We start from the raw sequence: 21,997 nt of genomic DNA, 5'->3' as shown, positions 1-21,997 counted from the left end.
CCATTTAATTCTTTTTTATGTTTTCTAAAGCTCAAAAAAGTCTCTGAAATTAAAAGTCCCCTGGATAGACTTAGCATATTAGACCCTTGAAAAGACAGGACTAACGAACTTGAAGACACTGCAAAAGAAACTATTCATACTGAAGCCAAGGAGAAAAAAAAGACTTGAAAAAAATCACCCAAGCCTCAGTGACTTATGGAACATTACCAAGCAGTCTTACATACATGTGATTGGAGCCCCAGAAGGAGAAGGGAGAGAAATAGTAGCAGAAACTTTTTTCCAAATTTGATCAAAACCATAAGTCTACAAATCCATAAAGCTCAAAGAACACCAGAAAGAATAAACAAAGAAAATCACATCAAGGCATATCACAATCAAATTGCTAAAAAACAGCGATAGTAAAACAAAAGAAGAAACATGTTGCTCCCGTGCTTCTATATGTGATAGATATAAAATAAAAATAAATCTAAACTAAACAAAGAAAATAACATCTTCCTAGATCTTCTGATCAAAAAATTGTGATCAAGTTCAGGAAAACTGAACTTTTCTCATTTTATTGTAGAGGCCTTCCTTTACCAGTACCCCTAGCATCAGCTTAGGCTGTCTACTGAGTAATTAATCAAGAACAAAATATAGTTAAATTACTGAAAAATAACTATCACAATGCTATATACCATACAGTTCACAAATATCACATACTTTTGATTGTATGCTCCTTGAGATCAGAAACCTTCATGTTTCAGCACATAAATTTCTAGTGCAGTTTCTAGTGGTTTGAACATAAGGGTCTGAACACATACAAATGAATCAATCTCATCTCACCCTCTGTACATTAGTATGCGGTATACATACAACAAGATGAGAGAACAGATGCCCAAAGGGTTAAATGAGCGCCCCAAGCTCACCCAAAAGGTGAGTGGTATCTCACATCCCTAGAGCAATGCCACCGCACAGGGTCACCTCAAAACAGACACTAAAGAAAGACGTTTTCATTATTACTTACTCTGAGTTTCCACGAGATCCAAAGCCACACTAGAAGCTGTGTCCATTCCGGAGCTGATACAGGATTGGAAGTTTTTCAAGGAGGAGAGTGCAGATTCTACACCACTGAAGGATATAAAACCAGTTGAACCTGAACTTGAACTTGAAGTGGAACGCCCCGGCATCTTGAAATTATTACCTAAGTTTTCAAATACAGTGAAATGAGATTTATGAATAAGAATAATAACTGCATAGAAAAATAGAACCACTAGAAATATCCATATGACTGTATTCAGTATCTCTACAAATGCTACCTATTCTATATCCCTTGAAAGGATATCAAAGCATTGTGCCATTATCTGGGCCACCAAACACATATGCCCGGTAATATACAGGGAAGGTAAGTGTTTTCCTTTTTTAAAGGAGGGATAATACTCTCTTCCAAAAGATTCCCTGATTCTCTAAAGAATTCAACAAGAGCTCAGTTCCTGAAAACCTAAAACAAAAATGGGTCAGAAAGAGTAGACTGCTCATATGATGCATTTTTCCAAAAAAAGAAAATAGTGGCAATAAAACAGTTTAATAAGGGAGAATTTTAAAAACCTGCAATTTTTAACTTATCTGATGTATAAATAATGATTTCAAGGCAGTGAATTAGAAGCCACCTCCAGGCCCTGGCATAAAAACCGAACTCTCTCTCTACACCATCCAATTTTACAGCTTGAAACAGACAAGCAATGATCTTAGAAGTCACATACTGAAGATGGAGAATCACCAAAAGGAAGGAGCCTAGGTTCCCACATCACTGCTTGGAGGAAAACTGCCCACCAGTCAGGTTCCATGCATGAAAGAAATTGAAATGAACTTCAGTTTTGCAGTCATTTAGATTTGGGGGTACATCTATTATTATAACACCAACTGTTGTTCAAAAAGCACAACCCTGCAAGGACCAAATGATATGGTTCAAGTATTCAGTTATCTGGGGGGTCAATCTTGATTCTAGTGTAAGTCTAAATTGTCCAGAACAGCACTATCTAAAAAAACTTCTTTCTTCCATGACAAAAATGTTCTTCCTATAGTCTGCATTGTCCAATATGGAAGCCACCGTGCGAGTGTGATTATTATTTAGCAGTGATTACTGATGGTCACAATAGCATCAATACCCAACTCCAGTACTCTTGCCTGGAAAATCCCATGGACGGAGGAGCCTGGTAGGCTGCAGTCCATGGGGTTGCGAAGAGTCGGACACGACTGAGTGACTTCCCTTTCACTTTTCACTTTCATGCATTGGAGAAGGAAATGGCAACCCACTCCAGTGTTCTTACCTGGAGAATCCCAGGGACGGGGGGTGCCTGGTGGGCTGCCGTCTATGGGGTGGCACAGAATCGGACACAACTGAAGCGACTTAGCAGCAGCAGCAGCAGCAGCCTGCAAAAGAACTGAGTTTTAAATTTTATTTCATTATAACCAATTTAAATTTAAATAGCCATACTATAAGTCAACTACACTTTAAAAAAATTAGTAACATATCCGCATTGAAACAGAGTTCAGTTCAGTTCAGTTACTCAGTTCTGTCTGACTCTTTGCGACCCCATGAATTGCAGCACACCAGGCCTCCCTGTCCATCACCAACTCCCGGAGTTCACTCAAAATCATGTCCATTGAGTCAGTGATGCCATCCAGCCATCTCATCCAGTCGTCCCCTTCTCCTCCTGTCCCCAATCCCTCCCAGCATCAGAGTCTTTTCCAATGAGTCAACTCTTCACATGAGGTGGCCAAAGTACTGGAGTTTCAGTTTCAGCATCAGTCCTTCCAATGAACACCCAGGACTGATCTCCTTTAGAATGGACTGGTTGGATCTCCTTGCAGTCCAAGGGACTCTCAAGAGTCTTCTCCAACACCACAGTTCAAAAGCATCAATTCTTTGGAGCACAGCTTTCTTCACAGTCCAACTCTCACATCCATACATGACCACTGGAAAAACCATAGCCTTGACTAGACGGACCTTTGTTGGCAAAGTAATGTCTCTGCTTTTCAATATGCTATCTAGGTTGGTCATAACTTTCCTTCCAAGGAGTAAGTGTCTTTTAATTTCATGGCTGCAATCACCATCTGCAGTGATTTTGGAGCCCCCAAAATTAAAGTCTGACACTGTTTCCACTGTTTCCCCATCTATTTCCCATGAAGTGATGGGACCAGATGCCATGATCTTCATTTTCTGAATGTTGAGCTTTAAGCCAACTTTTTCACTTTCCTCTTTCACTTTGATCAAGAGGCTTTTTAGTTCCTCTTCACTTTCTGCCATAAGGGTGGTATCATCTGCATATCTGAGGTTATTGATATTTCTCCCGGCAATCTTGATTCCAGCTTGTGCTTCTTCCAGCCCAGCGTTTCTCTTGATGTACTCTGCATAGAAGTTAAATAAGCAGGGTGACAATATACAGCCTTGATGTACTCCTTTTCTTATTTGGAACCAGTCTGTTGTTCCATGTTCAGTTCTAACTGTTGCTTCCTGACCTGCATATAGGTTTCTCAAGAGGCAGGTCAGGTGGTCTGGTATTCCCATCTCTTTCAGAATTTTCCACAGTTTATTGTGATCCACAGTCAAAGGCTTTGGCATAGTCAATAAAGCAGAAATACATGTTTTTCTGGAACTCTCTTGCTTTTTCGATGATCCAGCGGATGTTGGCAATTTGATCTCCAGTTCCTCTGCCTTTTCTAACGCGGCTTGAACATCTAGAAGTTCACGGTTCACCTATTGCTGAAGCCTGGCTTGGAGAATTTTGAGCATTACTATACTAGCGTGTGAGATGAGTGCAATTGTGCAGTAGTTTGAGAATTATTTGGCAGTGCCTTTCTTCTAAACAGATTTAGAAGTCTTTTTATATCAATACCAAAACTTAAAAAAAAATAAAATCATTATTCTTGGTACACAGTCATATTCTTTAATCAGTTTATTAGCCATCTGTCTTTAATACTATGACATGGGTGTTTCTGAAGATGTATTATCTCAGTGTGCTCTTATTATTTTTTCATAGGATTTCCTGAAATTCTCTTCAAAACTGCATGTCATGCTTATGAATGTGAAGCTGTTGACACCTTCAAATGAGTCTTTTCTGAAGACCATTTTTTTTTAAACTGTAAAATACTACAAGTAACCTACTGTGAAGCTCAGAAGTAATACTTCTAAATGGAAAATGTTTTCTATTCTATTCTCATTTTTCCAATAGATATATGCAAATATTTCACCACTAATATTTTTACCTATTTCTGCCTCTATTCAGAGGATCTCTGTTCAACAAATATCTTTTATAAAACCAAACTTATCAACTAAGTAACCTTATTATTTTTGTCAATGCTCTGCTATGTAGAAACAATGCAAAAAAAATATATTAAATAACCACATGTGTCTAGTGGCTACTGCACTCGACAGCACTGTTCTAGAAATACCATTATCAAAGTATTATATATATATACACACACACTATCACACACATACATACACACTAGGGGTTAGGCTAGTCACAGTATGAACAGGACATATGTTCCTAGAATATTAATTTTACTTAAAGAAAACATGAAACACATTTATATTAAAACAAACATCAGTTATGTTATAGAGTAAAACGTGGGGGCAATACTAGTAGGAGTTAACTTCTAAAAACTCCAGTGGGGGGTCAACAAGTAGCCTCTGGAGCCAGACTATGTGAGTTCTAAGCCTGATTTTGCCATTAAAGTTGCTGAGTAACTTGCGACAAATTATTTAACCTGTCAATGCCCTCCCTTCCCTTTCTGTAACATGAGGATGATCCAGCGCCAGTATCAAGGGTTACTGGGAGGACCAAATGAGTTCACTTGTTTAACACAACACTCAGAATAATGCCTGGTAAACCATCTTTTAAAATGAGAATAAATATCACCACTGACTTAATCATCACTGTGAGCAGCAATACAGAATAGTGCATAAGTGAAATGGACCCTGGTCACCAATGCCTGGAAATTCCACCTGTCCACATCACTCAAAACTGCATCACTCTGGTTGAACAGCTTAACTTCTCTATCTTCGGTTCTCACCCTCCCCCCCAACCCCATTTAAAAAGGAGATAAGCCATTATTGTAAGGATAAATTAAATTTTATAGTTTTCTCAAACTTGTCTGATCTTAAGAATCAGTTGAAATACTTTCTAAAAATACAGATTAATGGATACTATCTCAGACCTACTGAATCAGTCTCTAGTGGACATTCTGAGGAAATGATATTTTTATGAAGCACCCCAAATAATTCAGGTATGGTGAACACTGAGATAATTGTGCCCTCCAAAATTCATGTTTACCCTAATTTCCAATGTGATGACATATGGAGATAGAGCCTGTGGGAGATGATTAGGTTTAAATGAGGGGCCCTCATGATGGGATTGGCATCGTTAGAAGAGGAAGAGACACAGGGCTCACTCTCTCTGTCCTTCATGTAAAGATACAGGAAGGTGGCCACCTGCAAACAAGGAGGAGAGCCCACCAGTACTCAACCACACCAACAACTTTTAGTCTTCAAAACTGTGAGAAATAAATTTCTGTTGCTTAAACTACCAGTTTATGATAATTTTTAACAGGAGCCTGAAGTAAGACACAATGTATATAAGGATTAAGGGCTTTCCTGATAGCTCAGCTGGTGAAGAATCCGCAATGCAGGAGGGCCCAGTTCGATTCCTGGGCCTGGAAGATCCGCTGGAGAAGGGATAGGCTACCCACTCCAGTATTCTTGGGCTTCCCCGTGGTTCAGCTGGTAAAGAATCCGCCTGTAATCCAGGAGCCCCAGGTTTGATTGCTGGGTTGGGAAGATCCCCTGAAGAAGGGAAAAGCTACCCACTCCAATATTCTGGCCTAGAGAATTCCATGGGCTGTATAGTCCATGGGGTCGCAAAGAGTTGGACACGACTGAGCGACTTTCACTTTTACTTCTTCACCTTCATATAAGGATTAATATAATCCTGGACAAACGGAAAGCCATCCTTTTTATATGAATGCAAAATTCACATTACTCCAATGAAACTTTACACTTGCAGACAGGTGAGGGAAACATCTTTCTGTAATTCGGAAATACCAAGAGGAACGATTCAGATCCAAAAGCAAGAGAAATGGCTTTTCCCTATCTCTGACAGAGGAGCCTGGCAGGCAATAGTTCATAGGGTCACAGAGTTGGACACGACTCAAGTGACTTAGCATGTAAGTACAGCTAAGTACGTAAGTCACAGGGCAGCCTGCCACAACAAAGAATTATTTGGTCCCAAATGTCAGTGCAGTAGTTGAGAAACCTTGGTTCAAACTGACCACTTCTTGAAGCCTTCCTGGGGGAACAGTAATTATTTTGTTCTCTATACCTATGGTCTCAAAGAAAGCTTAAAACACGATTACCCACTTCTTGAGTTTTTCCCCTAGCATATTCTGTTGCTTTCCCTACAGGCCTTGTCTTCATCAGTTGGTGCTGCTGCAACAAAATACCACAGACACAGTAACATATAAACAACAGAAACATTTCTACAGTTCTGGAGGTTATGAAGTCCAAGGTCAAGGCACCAGTACAGTCGCATTCTGCTGAAGGCCCTCTTCCTGTGGTTCATGGCCAAGGCCTTCTAGTTCTGTGTCTTTACATGGTAGAAGGGGTAAGAGACCTCTCCAGAGCCTCTTTTATAAAGGTATCAAGCCTACTTGGAGGGCTCCATCCTCACGATCTAAGCACTTCCCAAAGGCTCTAGCGCCTAATTGCCATTTCTTGGCTTTGGGAATTCAACATATGATCTGGGAGTTGGGTAGGAGAGGATATAAACATTCAGACCACAGCAGGTCTTTAAGATTCTCTGTAGATGGGGTGGCCAATAATCAGCTAATGTAAAAATAAAAATACCCCTCTCATCTTTGGGTACAGCAAGTGGTAAGCACACAAATAACCTAGATACTGTGCTGACCACCTTTAAATCCATAGGGCCCTATACAAATTCAGCCACCAGAGCTGTACCTTCTTTTTCAGTATGCAAGGTTACATCTTTATGAAGCGTTCTCTTATCCATACAAACAATTGCTTGTTTTCTTCTTCATGCTACTACTATCCCCCTCCCCCAACCACACACACATATTCTACTTTAAAGTGAAAGTGAAAGTGAAGTCACTCAGTCCTGTCCGACTCTTTGCAACCCCATGCACTATAGCCTACCAGGCTCCTCTGTCCACGGGATTTTCCAGGCAATAGTACTGCAGTGGGTTGCCATTTCCTTCTCCAAGGGATCTTCCCAACCCAGGGATCGAACCCAGGTCCACTTGCTCACATGTCTGCCACTCTTTCACCTTGTCAGCAACTTAAACTAGAATTCTGACATATTCCACACTACATAAAACAGCCCCTCACACAAAATAGGCAACCAATAAAAATTTGGAAGAGTTACATCAATAACAGAAACCATTTCTATGTCCCCTATAGCATGCCACGAACTGGCATCCCTAAGCTTTGCTCTCATTATAGTTAATCCTCACAACCATTTACAGGAGAGAAGAGAAAAGGAAACTGACGCCCTGAGAGTTTATTTCAAATATGTGCCCAAGGCCCTGCTTTGAAAGCCAGCTCAAACCAGATTTATTTAGATCAAGAATTCGGGACCTCACACTACTGTATATAAACAGATAAACAATAGAGTCCTACTGTAAAGCACTGGGAACTATATTCAATATCTTAATAATCTATAATGGAAAAGAACCTGAAATATATACATATACACATATATGTCCGAATCACTTTGCTGTACACCTGAAACTAACACACTGTAAGTGAACAATATTTCAATAAAACATAATTCATGATCCACATATTTAGAGCCAAAGGATGGAGAGATGGCGTCTTGGAGAGTGAGGTCAACGGCCCCAGCCTCCCCGCTGTGACCGTGAAAAGAACCACGACCATAACCCAGGTCCACAGATCGCAGCTCCGGGCACCCGCCGAGCGCCCGAGAAGGAGGCGACACCCCTCGTCACCCTCCCATCGCTATCCCTCGCTCCTGCCTTACCTGGCTGCCGGATGTAGCTCTTGTCTGGCTGCGCCCGGATTCCCCGCGCCCGGACCCCAACTCCTTCCTTCACTCCCTTCCTCTGTCGCTGAAACGGCGAGCGCGGGCTCGGACGTCATCAGTAGTCGCCGGCGAGCGGTCACATGACGCCCCGCCGCCGCTCCCCGCCCCTCTGTCATGTGACAGCCGAGGGACCAGTGGCGGAAGCCGGGGTCTGGCCGGCTCAGGATAAGGGAAGGGCTGGGGGTAAAAGTGGAAGGACCCTTACGGAGACGGAGGGTGGGGGCCGGCGTGCAGACTCCGCGCACGACCGCGGGCCCTGCGCGTGCGCCCTGGCGCGGCCCGGGTGACAGGTGAGTCGGGGCAGTGTGCGCGCCGCCTCCTTCACGTCCCCCGTCCCCTCCCCCGCCCGGGGCTGGGCCGCGCTGGCCCAGGCGCGGGGCTGGGGAGATTTTGCGGCGTGGGGTGGGGTCTGGATGGGGGAGCCTGGCGTTAGAGGACTGGGGGTTTTCCTGAAACCGCGGCTGCAGTTCAGACTCCGCATCTCCACTCAGGTGGAAACAGTTTTACACCCTGCTTTGGCGCTTTAGAAGCGATGATGTTCAGCTCCTTGGTCCGCATCTGATCCTTCCAGGTTTCCGGGAGTAAGGCTTTGTGGACGTCGTGATTCCTCCATTTACTTTCGAGAAACCTGAGTGGTTGGTGGAAGCTTTTACAGTCTGACGGACTTCAGTTTGAATTCTCGTTTTGCCATGGGCTGAGTTTGGACAAGTCATTGCTGCTCTCTGCACCTTGATTGCCTCACCTGTGACACGCCAAAGTCCTTTGCATTAAAAAAAAAAAAAAAATTCTGAGGGTCCTGATTTGTCTGTGGTAGTAAAGTAGTGAAGTGAAAGTCGCTCATTCGTGTCCGACTCTTTGCGACCCCATGGACTATACAGTCCATGGAATTCTCCAGGCCAGAATACTGGAGTGGGTAGCCTTTCCTTTCTCCGGGGGGTCTTCTCAACCCAGGGATCGAGCCCAGGTCTCTCGCATTGCAGGCGGATTCTTTACCAACTGACCCACAAAGGGAAGCCCAAGAATACCGGAGTGGGTACAGTTAGAAAAACAGAAAACACAGAGCCTGGAAGGGAACTGGGTCTCCGGACAGATTGCAAGTGCGTGGAACTTCCTCCAACCTTGATGGTTGCCGGAAGGAGGGAGATTCTTCACTGCCTTTGTCCGCTACAAGGAACACCTTCCGATTTTTTTTATTCTGTTTCAGGATCCATGAATCAAACTAAAGTGATTAGGCTCATTTTAGAACTTTCCTGTAAGAGATGCGCCCGTGGTTTTTATCTCGATCAACAACCGCTACAGTTTATTCCTGGTAATGGATGGGTGGGGACTAGTGCTCCGTTCTTTATGTAACTGAGGTTTTTATGAAAGGATTAAACTAGATCAGTCTTCTTTAGTCCTCTGTGTAGGATAAAGAATGATTCTTCCCAGGGAACTTTAATTTTCATAATTCAGTTCTGGACTCCTTGGGCAGTTGGTATAATGCTGCCATGCTTCATTCTTGAAAGCGTGTTGTCTTTTGTCTAGAATTACTTTCCAAACTAAAAATCACAGTTCCATATCAGTTCTTTAAAATTAAGTTACAGTCACTTTTCTGGGTGCCTTGTAAAAAGAAACAGGAAATTGAGTGGAATTTCTGGTTTCATTTCATGGCAAATAATAAGACAACCTACACTGAGATGAGTGGTCATTATGAATTGTCTTCATTCCTAGCACCAGGAGAACCTCTAAAAGGAAGATTTAATATATTATAATTTCTTCTACCATGCTTATTCATACCTCATTCTAGAGTGATTTTTTTTTTTTAAGTCTCAACTAAGTCTTAACATCTGTAAAGCCACCTACCTCTGAGATCACTGCAACATGATTAGGCGTATTTAATGATGCTTCTTAAATTCTATTCTTTAGGACCAGTTTTTCAGCCAACAATGGGGCTATTTACCAAAGACTGTTGTCGTTGAGTCACAAAGTCAAATCTGACTCTTTGAGGCCCCATGGACTGTAGCCCACCAGGTTCCTCTGTCCATGGAATTTTCCAGGCAAGAATACTGAAGCAGGTTGCCATTTCCTTCTCCAGCGGATCTTTCCAACTCAGGGATTGAACCCATGCCTCCTATCTTGGCAGATGGGTTCCTTACCACTGAGCCACCAGGGAGGCCCACAAAAACTTTAGTCAAATTTGAAGTTGCCTTGAAGTTGCCTACAGTGTAACTCATTGGGTAAAAAGGATTTAAATAAGACACAGGCACACCAGAGTTTTGACTTATGTCATTATCCCAGGCCTAAGCCTCCTTGACCACATGCATGCATGTGCCCAGTGTGTCTGTTTCTTGGGAAAGAAGGCAGGTCATGTTGCTTTGCTTTAAGCTGTTTTCTCTTGGCCACACTGTCCTGTCTTGGTATCCAAATGGTAGCAGTTAGACCTGTTCATCCTAGGCTCCCCACTTCTGAATTGAGTCTAGAATTTCATCCTGCTGAAACCTGGGTTAGTTTGGTGTTCTTCAGAGGACTTCAAGTGACTTTTGTTCCCATTTTCCTTTATTTTCTCCTTGTCTCATTTTCCAAGCCAGACCATTTCAGTAGGAGAAGTGGAATGAAATTATCTGAAATTCAGCCTACTAGGGATCAGTGTGACTCAACAAGCAAGCTTCACAGAGAAAACTGAAGGGACTTGTTAATAATTTATGCCTTAAAGTATATTATAGACAACCCTTGCACGAGAGAGTTCTGGATAACTGTAGTGGCTCCTCTGTAATCCCTGCTATGGGCCCCAGCTCCACCTCCCCCAGCTCACTCCCCACCAGCCACATCAACTACGTGTTCTTCCTTGCACATTCCTACCCCGGGGCCTTACTTGAACTTCCTTGTAACTCCTTCCTGGAATGCCCTTCTCCTAGATCATCATCTAAAATTACCTTCAAACCTAGTGGCTTTAAAACAGTATAAACATTTTTTTTCTTTTTTTTTAAATTTGTATTGGTGTATAATTGATTTACAATGTTGTATTAGTTTCAGGTGTACAGCAAAGTGAATCTGTTATACAAATACATATATCCACTCTTTTTTCTATTCTTTTCCCATATAAACCATTACAGAGGTAAAGAAAAAAAAAAAAAAGTAAGCATTTATTGTCTAATTAATGTTTGTGGTCAGGAGTCAGCTGTGTGACTTAGCTGGTGCCTTTGGCTCAGGGGCTCTTGGGACATTGCAGTCAAACTGTGAACACAAACAGATCCGGGGCGGAGGGTGGGGGTTGGGGGGATCCATTTCCCAGCCTACTCAAGTGGTGAGTGACAGACTTCTCCATCATCCTATGGGCTCCCTCCACAGGGCTCTCTTACACCCTGACAACTTGCTTTTCCCAGGACACATAAGCTGGAAAGGGTTCTCAAGCCAGAAGTCACAGTCTTTTTTGCAGTCTGATCTCAGAAATGGCGTTTTCACATCCTCCATATTCTTTTCTTTAGAAGGAAATCAGGAAAATCACACTCAGGGAAAGAGGCCTACACAGAGCATGAACAGGGAGGACCATCTTAGAGACCTCAGATACCCTTACAGCTTGCTCCCTCACTTGCTTCTGATCTCTGCTCAAATACCGTCTTATCAAAGACACTTTTACAAACTGTGTAACATCACACACACTCCATCCCTTTACCATGCTTTTCTTTACACGTTGTCACAGCCTGATACATGATTTACTTATTTATCTCTTTCCCACTCCCAGTAGTATGTAGGCTTCATGAGAGCAGGAACTCAGTTATGTTCACTACAATAGTCACAGGTCCTAAAACAGTGTTTCGCACATAGAAGGCACCGGATAAATATTTGTTGAACAAGTGAATCTATATTATTAAGAATGCTTTCATCTACAAATAATGCAAAACCCAGTTAACAGTAGATAAACCATAAAAGTGGTCCATTTAACAAGGATTACAAGGTGAGGTAATGCCACAGTTGAATCAAGGAATCAGTAACATCAATAAGAATTTAGATTCTTTCCTTCCACAGCACTTGGTCTACTTTGCACTCATTCTTGGTTTGTCCATTGAGTACAAAGTTACTGCAGTTTCACTCTCAATTTTGTTGGGCATAAAACTTAACTTTGATAAGTTTTTCTTGATGATATCATTTCAAGATACATTGCTAATCAGAACCTCTCCACTGCTTAGTGTGAAATAGTTGTCCTTCCTTTAGAATCACCCTATCACAATTCTCAGACATGTGTTAGTCTCAATAGCAGGACCTCCCAAACTTGACGTATGAAAAAAAGCATTTTTAAAGATTGTTCCCTCACCTAATTCTAGTAAATTTTAGGATATAGTTACCTTTTCCCTTGGATCCACACATGCCCTATGACACCTTCTCCCAAGCTCTGGGATCAGCCGCATCATGTCTTTTCTCATGGAGAGAAATGAATAAAGTGTTGAGAAAGAGACCAAGAGTAATAATGTAGCAAAGTCCCTCCACAAGGAAAACATGCAGAGTGGGAAATAAATGCTCTCCCTCCATATCAGAAGTCATTATGTATTATAGTCTTTTTCAGTGAATTTGGAAGAAAAATATTGTGTATATGTTTCACATCCTTCCTTCAAAGCACTGGAGATTGTTCATACTTTTTTTGTTGTTGTTGCAGGTCCTTTAATGGAGTGGCCAATGTATCAACAGACCTGGTTTCATCTGATGACTTACAGACCCCAGCTCTGAAGCCAGTCACACATTCCCTGTGGCCAGGCCCAGAGTAGCTGATTTTCCTCAAGATGGTAGACTTTTTGGCTGAGAATAACCTGTGTGGCCAGGCAATCCTAAGGATTGTTTCCTGTGGCAATGCCATCATTGCTGAACTTTTGAGGCTCTCTGAGTTTATTCCTCCTGTATTTAGATTAAAAGACCGAGCTGATCAACAGAAATATGGAGATATCATTTTTGATTTCAGCTATTTTAAGGTAATCTTCCTCGAAGCTTTTCTTACCAATCTTTTCTACAAAAGCGTGCTTTCTCTGGAAACCAGGAGACTGGGATGTTAAGTAATTATGGAGAAAGAGTTAAAAAGAAAAGCTTTGCAACAAAATTTAATATCAGCTAATTTGAAAAGTAATATAAACGTACTGTGCAGAAGCTCTAATGTAACACAATATAATCAAATTTTTAAAAGGTAACTTTGGTATGCTATATTTCACATTGAAGTCTGCCACACTTAAAAGCATGCAAATTGTGGGTTCAGTTCAAGACCATCTCCTTCAAGGGGATTTTATATCTAGGCTTCTGTTATCTACTTTCTATTCTCTGCTTTCAATTTTTTATATCCCTTTAGAGGCATAAATAACACATTTTCCAAAGATACTTTAGAAATTGTTACCGGCAATTGTATTGTTTTTTTGACTCTTTCTTTGATGTGTTTTTCTTCTTAGGGTCCAGAATTATGTGAAAGCAAACTGGAATCTAAGCCAGAGCTACAGGATTTAGATGAAGAATTTCGGGAAAACAACATAGAAATTGTGACCAGATTTTATTTAGCATTTCAAAGTGTGCATAAATATATTGTAGACTTAAACAGGTATTGACTAATTTAGTAATAGCTAATTTTGATAGTAAATAGTGGAGAGGGAGAAGGGACATACTAGAACATGTATATCTTTCTGAGTTACTAAGAAATTTACTAACTTATACCCTAGGTAATTTTCTTTTCCTTCCTGTGGCACTAGTCATCTTAAGTGTGGTAGAGTTTCATTATCACGTCCTCCTCTTGTGTAGTATTATAATCATCTTGCTTTATACCAAGTCTTTGGCTTTCAGTCTTGATCCTAATTTAGTTTATTGAATATGAGAAGTGGGAAAGAAAAAAAAAAACTTAATTTTTGTAGCATTGGTAGCCATAACCTTCCTTCGTATCTGTGACCATACAATATTGTCTTCCTTCTAGCCCTTCAGTGTTCATTATTCATTAGCTCTTAAGCTAACTACTCCATGTTCTTATGCCATTATTTCCAAGATTTCTGTAATTCATAAATCAGGACTAAGGAGTGTTCCTTTTACTTGGAGTGGCCATAAATAACCCGTGGCCCTAATCATGAGTTTCTACTCACAAACCTATTCTTAAAGCACATGAATGGAAACAAATGATTTGAAGGCCAGAATATGTGGTATATTGCCTAATCTTTTAAACATCTTTACTGTCCTTCTTCAATGATATTAACCTTTCATTTTCAATGGATAACTTGCTCTGGGGTTTCTTTTCTAGGTATCTAGATGATCTCAATGAAGGTGTTTATATTCAGCAAACCTTAGAAACAGTGCTTCTCAATGAAGATGGCAAACAACTTCTAGTAAGTAGTAGTGACCATTTAAAATAAAAAATTCAGGAATGTCAAACTTACTTTTTTCCCTGTAAGTCACCAATACATACAGTGTATCCTTCTTTAAAGAGAAGCTAAATAAACTGATAACTGTCACCTAACTGGTAGGTCTTTGTCTGAACTTAGAACATAGTAGACTTTGAACAGAATTACAAGTAAATGAAGATTATGTGGACTATGTGTACTTCCTTGGTGTAACAGTTCTATCTTCTTTATCTTTTGCATCCTAGACATCTAGCCTGGTACCTAGTACATGGTGATCACTTAGGAAATGTTTGTAAAATAAATGAATGGTCTAGAGGTACTCATAATCTTGGGATTCTATTTTGGTATCCCAAGCAAAATACGAAAAATAGACCAGCTGAAAGATAGTCATTGTAAATTAAACTTTGCATAAATGTTTTAAAGCCCATTCTGTACAGAAGATGAGACCCTTTGAGGGGAGGATCCTGCATTCTCCTTGCAATATAAAGCTTTTAGGAGAAATGAGAGCAAAGGGCTCCTTTTACCCATCATCAGCTGTGCTGCATAAGCTTGTGTGAACATGGCTCCTCTCTTTTTCTTTTACAGTGTGAAGCGCTGTACTTATACGGAGTTATGCTTCTGGTCATCGACCAAAAGATTGAAGGAGAAACTAGAGAGAGAATGCTGGTCTCTTACTATCGATACAGGTATCCCTGAGCTAAGACCATGCCCTCCAAAAGCACTGCTCTTGGTAAAGTGCAGTGTAGATTTCCTATCCTCCTTTTATTATGAACAACAGCAATATCATCTAGAATGCAGAAGATAAGACTCTTATCACTGCTGAACATAATACATGATGTGGAAATATAACACTCTGTGTTTTATATCATCATAATAGACTATACATCATATAATCTATGTATTATGTGTGGAATAATTTATCTATTATAGATTTTAGAGATATATGGATTATCATGTCCGTGATGGTACCTCAGTTTTTTAAAAGAGGAATCTGAATTTCTGTTACCTTAAAGATAAAATTTGGGAAGTCTAATGAATTTTTTTTTTTTTTTTTAAGTTTTCAAACATTAGTCCTTGGTAGATGTAAGGATACAAATGAGCCTTCTGTTGCCATTTTCAGATTGATACATTTTGAAAAGTTATCATTCAGGGCCAGGTTGAAAGTGAATTCTCACTCATAAATACTGTATTGGGTTGGCCAAAAAGTTCATTTGGGTTTTTCAGTGAGATGTGACTTCAAGAAGTAAGGGCTTAAAAACAGGACCTACCTTAACTAATTGTGATTTCAGTCCCTAACACATTTTTCAGTTTGTTGAAATAATGAGTCAAAATCTGGACACCAGGTCAATGTCAGAAATAGTTAAGATTCAGGAAAGAAATAGCCAAGAGGCAGGAATCATTTAGGAACTTGGGCTACAGAAGCATGGGCTAGAATGAACATTTTCAAACTTACAAATTAGGACAGGATAAACAGGGCAGAGAGTCAGAGCCTCAACAGAGAGGGATTGTCTGGGCGGTGTTGTATTAGCAGCCATGCTTCGTACTCTGCCTTCTCAGCAGTAAATCAGGCTACTCAGCTCTCCTGTTCCGTCTCAGCTCTATCAGGGTGTGAGGCTGCGTAATTCAGTCACATCAGTGTGACCATGAGCTTCTTTACTATCCCTATTTTTTTAAATGAGCTTCAAATGGTCTTGCCTCTGTTTCTGAAAGTACATGAAAAAACAAAAACAGTAACATGAAGAAGAAGAAAGAGGTTTGCTCATCAAGCCCAGCTTTGACAATCCAGCTTTGTCCCTTTGGGCACAACAGCTAGTTGATTAGAATGTGAGGATCCATTATTGAAGAGACACCAGACAGTTTCAAGTCAGAGCTGCAGTAAAGGAGATTCTCACATCAGATAGGAGGTCATCTTCAAGTCTAAGATTGAGTCTGTTTGGAGATTTGCTACTTCAAACCACCAGGAAAATCACAGATGTTTTGATTAAATCTCTGTAGAAGGTATACCTTGCCAAGAAAAACCAGTTGGTATATCCCACTTGAAATTGACTTTATTTTTTTAAATTATTTTTAAATATATGAAATGTTGGTGTAGGTTCACATTCTTTATCCACAATTCTGAAATCCAAAGAGCTCCAACAGAAATATATGCATATACACACACGCACACAGAGTAACCACTTTGGCAGCAAGACCTAACCTAATCCAAAATTTGGAGTCAGAACCTGATCGGCACCTATATGAGGCTATGGACTGTCTTTATTTATCTCATTTGTGTGAATGTTCATAGATTTTACTGTAGAAACATCAATGTGTCTTGATCATGGGATGCCATCTGCCACCCTGCTGCAGTATTATTTATAATGTATGTATCATGTTACTTTCTTATATTTGAGAAATGCTGTCTTCCAAAACAAATCCTGCCCCTTGGGAAAGGGGTCGTGGACCTTTACATAAAACTGTACATACGTACAAGAACCCATCTTAAAAGTTTGCTATATTACAGGCTTTTTGAAAACATAGTTTTGAATCTTAAGGATATAAATTGATCCACTCATACCTAAAACTATATAAAGTCAATTTATACTGAAATTCTGCTTTGCTGGACTTCTTATTTGTAATATATGCGGTTTGTTTGGCCCTTTATTTCCCATTGTGAACATGGCTCAGTGCTGCCCGATCTTCTGCTGATTCGAATATGGATGATATTTGTAAGCTGCTTCGAAGTACAGGTTATTCCAGCCAACCAGGGGCCAAAAGACCACCCAACTATCCTGAGAGTTACTTCCAGAGGGTGCCTATCAACGAGACCTTCATCAGCATGGTTATTGGTCGGCTGAGATCTGATGATATTTACAACCAGGTAGGGATTTAATCTATTATTAAACCTATCTTTATAGCTTAAAAGTATAGTTTAAAAATCTTATAGATTTTACCTTCCTCCTCAATTATTTCTTTCCTTCTTGCTCAGAAGAGTAAAAACAGCAAGAAACCTTTTAAAACCTCTGGGCTGTGCTTTGGAATTGTATAGAAAAGAGGAATATTATTTTGGGATTAAGAGATTAATATCTCTTGGAATAGGGATTTCAAGAAGGAAATGAGTTCTGAACAATATTTGGAGAGAAGATGCATTGTTTTAGGTGTCAGTTCAGAAATGATTGCCTAGTGTGCCCTCTGTGGCTGTCATGCGTTCAGTAATGGGGATCCACTGCTGATGAAGGCAGGCCCTGGTTCCTACTCATAATGAGCTTGTAGCTGAGGAAAGAAGGCAGACAAAGGAATTAGAGTAAAGCAAGATGGGGATTATCTTAGGGGAAGCACAGAGTGCCACGAAGCATGTTAACAGGCAGCAAGATTGCAGCAGATGACTCAGGGGTGTTTGGGCCACCCCGGTAAAGGAAGGGGCATGAGCAGGGTTGAAAAGTCTCACTTTCCTCTCAGGTGTGTGTGTTGTTCATGGATCTAAGAGAATACCACAGAAAGTTACCATTTGACTTCTTTTTCCTGAAGAAAACGCAATTTCATATATTTGTTTCCTCTTTTACTAGAGAGAGTAAAGAGTTGGACCTGTAATGACTGGATACCGTCTATTACAGAGCCCACCTGTTCTATACAGTTCTTAGGTAGACTGCTAGTTTTTTGTATGAATATGTTAAGTGTACATAAAGAGTTTTTAGTTAGTTTGTTTTTTTTTAAGACAGCTCAAATCAGGAGCTACCTGCAGATGCCAGGTCTCCATAATATTTGATGCCATCTTCCCATGGACGGAGGAGCCTGTTAGGCTGCAATCCATGGGGTCGCTAAGAGTCGGACATGACTGAGTGACTTCACTTTCACTTTTCACTTTCATGCATTGGAGAAGGAAATGGCAACCCACTCCAGTGTTCATGCCTGGAGAATCCCGGGGACGGGGGAGCCTGGTGGGCTGCCGTCTATGGGGTCGCACAGAGTCAGACACGACTGAAGTGACTTAGCATAGCATAGCATTGAGAATTCAGTATGAGCCAGAATCATAGGAGGTTTTTTCCATATACGATTTTCTTTGTTGTTCATAATAATCTTGCAAAAGAGCATTATCCTTATGTTGCTGTGGAGAAAAATAAGGCTTAGAGAGCTTAAATAATTTTCACAAGGTCACATAAGTAGGTAGCAGAACCATAATTTGAATTCCGGCCTGTATGACTTCAAAGCCCATGCTGTTTCTTCAACTGTCTGTCATTAACCCTTCTGTTAACCTTCTGCCTCCTGGGTGGTCCGTTTTGTCAATGTTTCAAGGCAGCGTATTTCGATTCTCTCCCTGCCCTGTGACCTTTATTCACACAGGGATTGAGCTGTAGTTGTGCTGTGAATCCACCCCTCTCCCTGCCCTGCACCTCCCCTGTGCCTGGCTGATTGGACCAGGGCAGGTCACTTGACCCAAGAGAGATCAGATTCTCTGTCTCCAGGTAATATGGAATTGGGCCTGAAAAACGATTTTGGGACGCGGATTTACCCACAGCATGCAAAACTTGGAGTTTGGGGCCATGTCAGTCTGCCATATGGACAATAGTCTGAAGAAACAGTTGAGCATCACATTCCGGGGAGAAATAATGAAGGCTTTCTGGTTCACAGCTCCAGGCCCTTCCTGAAACCTGACCACATTCCTCCCTCCAGATTCCATGGGACATTGCTGCATCTATCCTTAATAACTGCCTCCCATTCTCCTGGTCCTCAAGGTGATGTATACTATGTGGAGCCAAAGATTCCTAATGCTTGAGGCAATGGAGCCCTGGGACTCAGCAGCATTTCACAGGCAGGGAGAACACCCAGCAAAGCAGTCTGAGAAGAGAGACTGGTGTCTGGGAAACCAGAGGAGGAGAGAATTTCAGTCCTCAGGAAATTTAAGTGAGAGTGCTAGAAAGAGGTCATTGAAATGGATGACTGTGAGGCTATGTGTGACCTGAGGAAATTCCACTGAAGTGATAGGTGTTGTTCAGTCACTAAGTCATGTCCGACTCTTTGTGACCCCATGGACTGGCTCAGCAGGTTCCTCTGTCCTCTGCTGTCTCCCGGCATTCGCTCACATTTCATGTCCATTGAGTCAGTGATGGCATCTAACCATTTCATCCTCTGCCGCCCCCTTCTCCTTTCGTCTTCAGTCTTTCCCAGCATCAGGGTCTTTAACCCCATTGAGGTGATGGTGGAGGTCAAATGCCAATGAGCTGAAGAATAAACAGAACGTAAAAGATGGCACCAGTGAGTGTGGAATCGGTCAGCTCTATAAGAGTTTCTCTGTGATGGAAGAGACACGAAATTGGACAGTAAGAGATATAGGATTTTTTTTTTTTTTTTTTTAAGGGAAAAGAGTTAGAATTGCAGCAAAGTCAGGGACAGTCAAGAGACCGTCGTGAGGCTAGAGATGGGAAGAAGGTCCTAGTGACTGGCACCATAATCTGAGAATTGCTTCCAGTGCCCAGGATCCTCAAAGAGATGGACTTTTGAGAGGTTCATGTATCTTAGAACTGGTCATTTACTTGGCACATGTAAATTCAGCTGTCACTAATATCTGTCTCTCCTGGGTCTGGTCTCTGCCTTGCAGGTCTCAGCGTACCCATTGCCAGAACATCGCAGCACAGCTCTGGCGAATCAGGCTGCCATGCTGTATGTGATTCTCTACTTTGAACCTTCCATTCTTCATACCCATCAAGCAAAAATGAGAGAGATAGTGGACAAATACTTTCCAGACAATTGGGCAAGTATTGCTGTTAGTCTTTTATTCTCTATAATAAACTTGTTGGAAAACTGATTTTTTTCTATCCTTTTGCCTATAAACCTAATGTTGAAATAATGAGACATAAACTCCCTTAAGTAAAATTACTTTAAGTATGCTGAGAATATCACAAATCATAGCATGAAGGAATGAATCAGTAAAATTTCCTGAAGCACCTATTTGTGTGTTTTTTCTTAAATGAATACTCTCAAGGTAGAACAACCATGTGTTAAAATGGATCTTGCTTTAGCCACTGAGAGTGCAACTAAGTTACGTAAGCATTTGTCTTACAAATCTAAACCAGCAGAATTTATCTAATGTCACTTTGTGAATAGGGATTGCGCTTTTATAAGTTTCATCTGTAAGCTAATGTGGGCCCTTAAGGTTGACGTTACTGTAGGGATGAGCTTATAACTTTTTAAACATATTTGGCTTAAAAATGTTAATTCTTAAAAGTTTAAAACTGACAGTGTACTTAATATGTATGAAACATTTTCTTTGCACATAAAGGTTTGAACAAAGCATAGTGAGTTGGATCACATTTTCAGGGCCCAGATTTTATTTCACTCCTTACCAACTATTGAGCCACAGGCTGTCTGTAATGAGGGACCTGACTGAGGAGCTTTACTGTCGAGAAGAACAGCCTACAATTAGAAGATGATGCTTCCTGTCCACAAATGAATCATACCCATGAGCTGGGAGATGAGTAGCCAAGAGGAAAACTTTTGAGAGAGTCTGGCTTCATTTGCCTAAGTTTTAACAAAGAAGTTCTGACTGTGATACTATACTGAGAAACACTTTTAGCATTAAAGAAGGTCAAAGTCCAATTACATGATATTTACAAGATACATTCCTGATAAGACACCCTGGCACACTGAAAATAAAGCAATTTTTAAAAATATGCCCATAAAAAGCCAAAAAGATTAATACTATACTGCAAAGAATTTTAAAGAAAAATATTAATAGAGATAAAGAGGGGTTGTATATAATTTTTAAAAGAAATGTGAAACATAATGCCACTCTTCTCACAAAAATTTCTGAGACAAGTTTAGTTTGATTAATGAGAGTATAAAGGTGAGATGAAAATAATTGGGAAAACCACTACTCTGGTCAGAGTCTCTGCTTTTCCCTCCCTTTTCATTTTTCTTCATCTAGGAATCTTACAAACCAGCAGTTGGAAAAGAAAACCTTGTTTTCGTTGTTTTTCCATGAATAGCGGCATGTAATAGTCACTCTTGTTTCCAAGCACTCAGAAGTAAAATCACTTCCCTGTATATTTGAAAAGTCTTGGTTTTTCACTGGAATGGCATTTAAACTTGAAAGAGTGGGTGATGTCTCCTATAACTTTGTATTTTCCCAGCCCCTTGCCTTGGAATGAGTAGGTGTTTAACAAATACTGAATAAAGGTCTCCTCTTTCAGGTAATTAGTATTTACATGGGGATCACGGTTAATCTAGCAGATGCTTGGGAACCTTACAAAGCTGCAAAAACTGCTTTAAACAACACCCTGGACCTTTCAAATGTCAGAGAACAGGTAGGTTCTGATTAATCAGGAGGGTTCTCAACTACATGCTTGATGTAATGGGGTGGGAAATGAGCTAAGTAGATTTCCCAAGCGATTTGGAAGATGCCTGCATAGACATTTTAGTGCAATGATTAATGAAAGCGGAATTTTGAACATTGAAGTAACAGATAATTATAGATTTTTAACTTTATGAGCTGTATAAATGGGAGTTGGCTTCTAAGGAAAATTCAACACCCTGAGGTGACTACATTTACTCTTCTTAAAGACTGTCCTCGTGGACGGAGCTCCCTTCCTG

General features: G+C 40.7%; 2 protein-coding genes across 8 annotated transcripts in view; one reads left to right on the top strand and one right to left on the bottom strand.

The window, feature by feature from the left end:
• Positions 1-8,166, bottom strand: part of NSMCE2 (NSE2 (MMS21) homolog, SMC5-SMC6 complex SUMO ligase) — a 237,066-nt gene extending 228,900 nt beyond the window's left edge. For 2 of the 7 annotated variants that reach the window (XM_070382478.1, XM_070382477.1), the window contains exons 1-3: positions 8,034-8,166; positions 2,307-2,409; positions 1,004-1,180 (exon numbers count right to left, since the gene is read on the bottom strand). In XM_070382478.1, coding sequence (XP_070238579.1) covers positions 1,004-1,166 — 163 coding nt within the window. In that variant the 5' untranslated portion in view covers positions 1,167-1,180; positions 2,307-2,409; positions 8,034-8,166. Of the gene's footprint in view, positions 1-1,003; positions 1,181-2,306; positions 2,421-8,033 lie in introns of all 7 variants that reach the window. The other 5 variants (XM_070382472.1, XM_070382475.1, XM_070382476.1 and 2 more) reach the window with 4 other exon arrangements.
• A 70-nt stretch (positions 8,167-8,236) lies between these two features.
• Positions 8,237-21,997, top strand: part of WASHC5 (WASH complex subunit 5) — a 52,911-nt gene continuing 39,150 nt past the window's right edge. The window contains exons 1-8 of the mRNA XM_005909912.3: positions 8,237-8,386; positions 12,727-13,036; positions 13,502-13,647; positions 14,332-14,416; positions 15,017-15,117; positions 17,099-17,291; positions 20,007-20,159; positions 21,598-21,711. Of these exons, the coding sequence (XP_005909974.2) occupies positions 12,851-13,036; positions 13,502-13,647; positions 14,332-14,416; positions 15,017-15,117; positions 17,099-17,291; positions 20,007-20,159; positions 21,598-21,711 (978 nt within the window). The 5' untranslated portion in view covers positions 8,237-8,386; positions 12,727-12,850. The remainder of the gene's footprint in view (positions 8,387-12,726; positions 13,037-13,501; positions 13,648-14,331; positions 14,417-15,016; positions 15,118-17,098; positions 17,292-20,006; positions 20,160-21,597; positions 21,712-21,997) is intronic.

The sequence above is a fragment of the Bos mutus genome, chromosome 14 (genome assembly GCF_027580195.1).
Source record: "Bos mutus isolate GX-2022 chromosome 14, NWIPB_WYAK_1.1, whole genome shotgun sequence".
Lineage (NCBI taxonomy): Eukaryota > Metazoa > Chordata > Mammalia > Artiodactyla > Bovidae > Bos > Bos mutus.
Note: the sequence above shows the minus strand (reverse complement) of the source record. Positions and strands in the feature narration are given on the sequence as shown.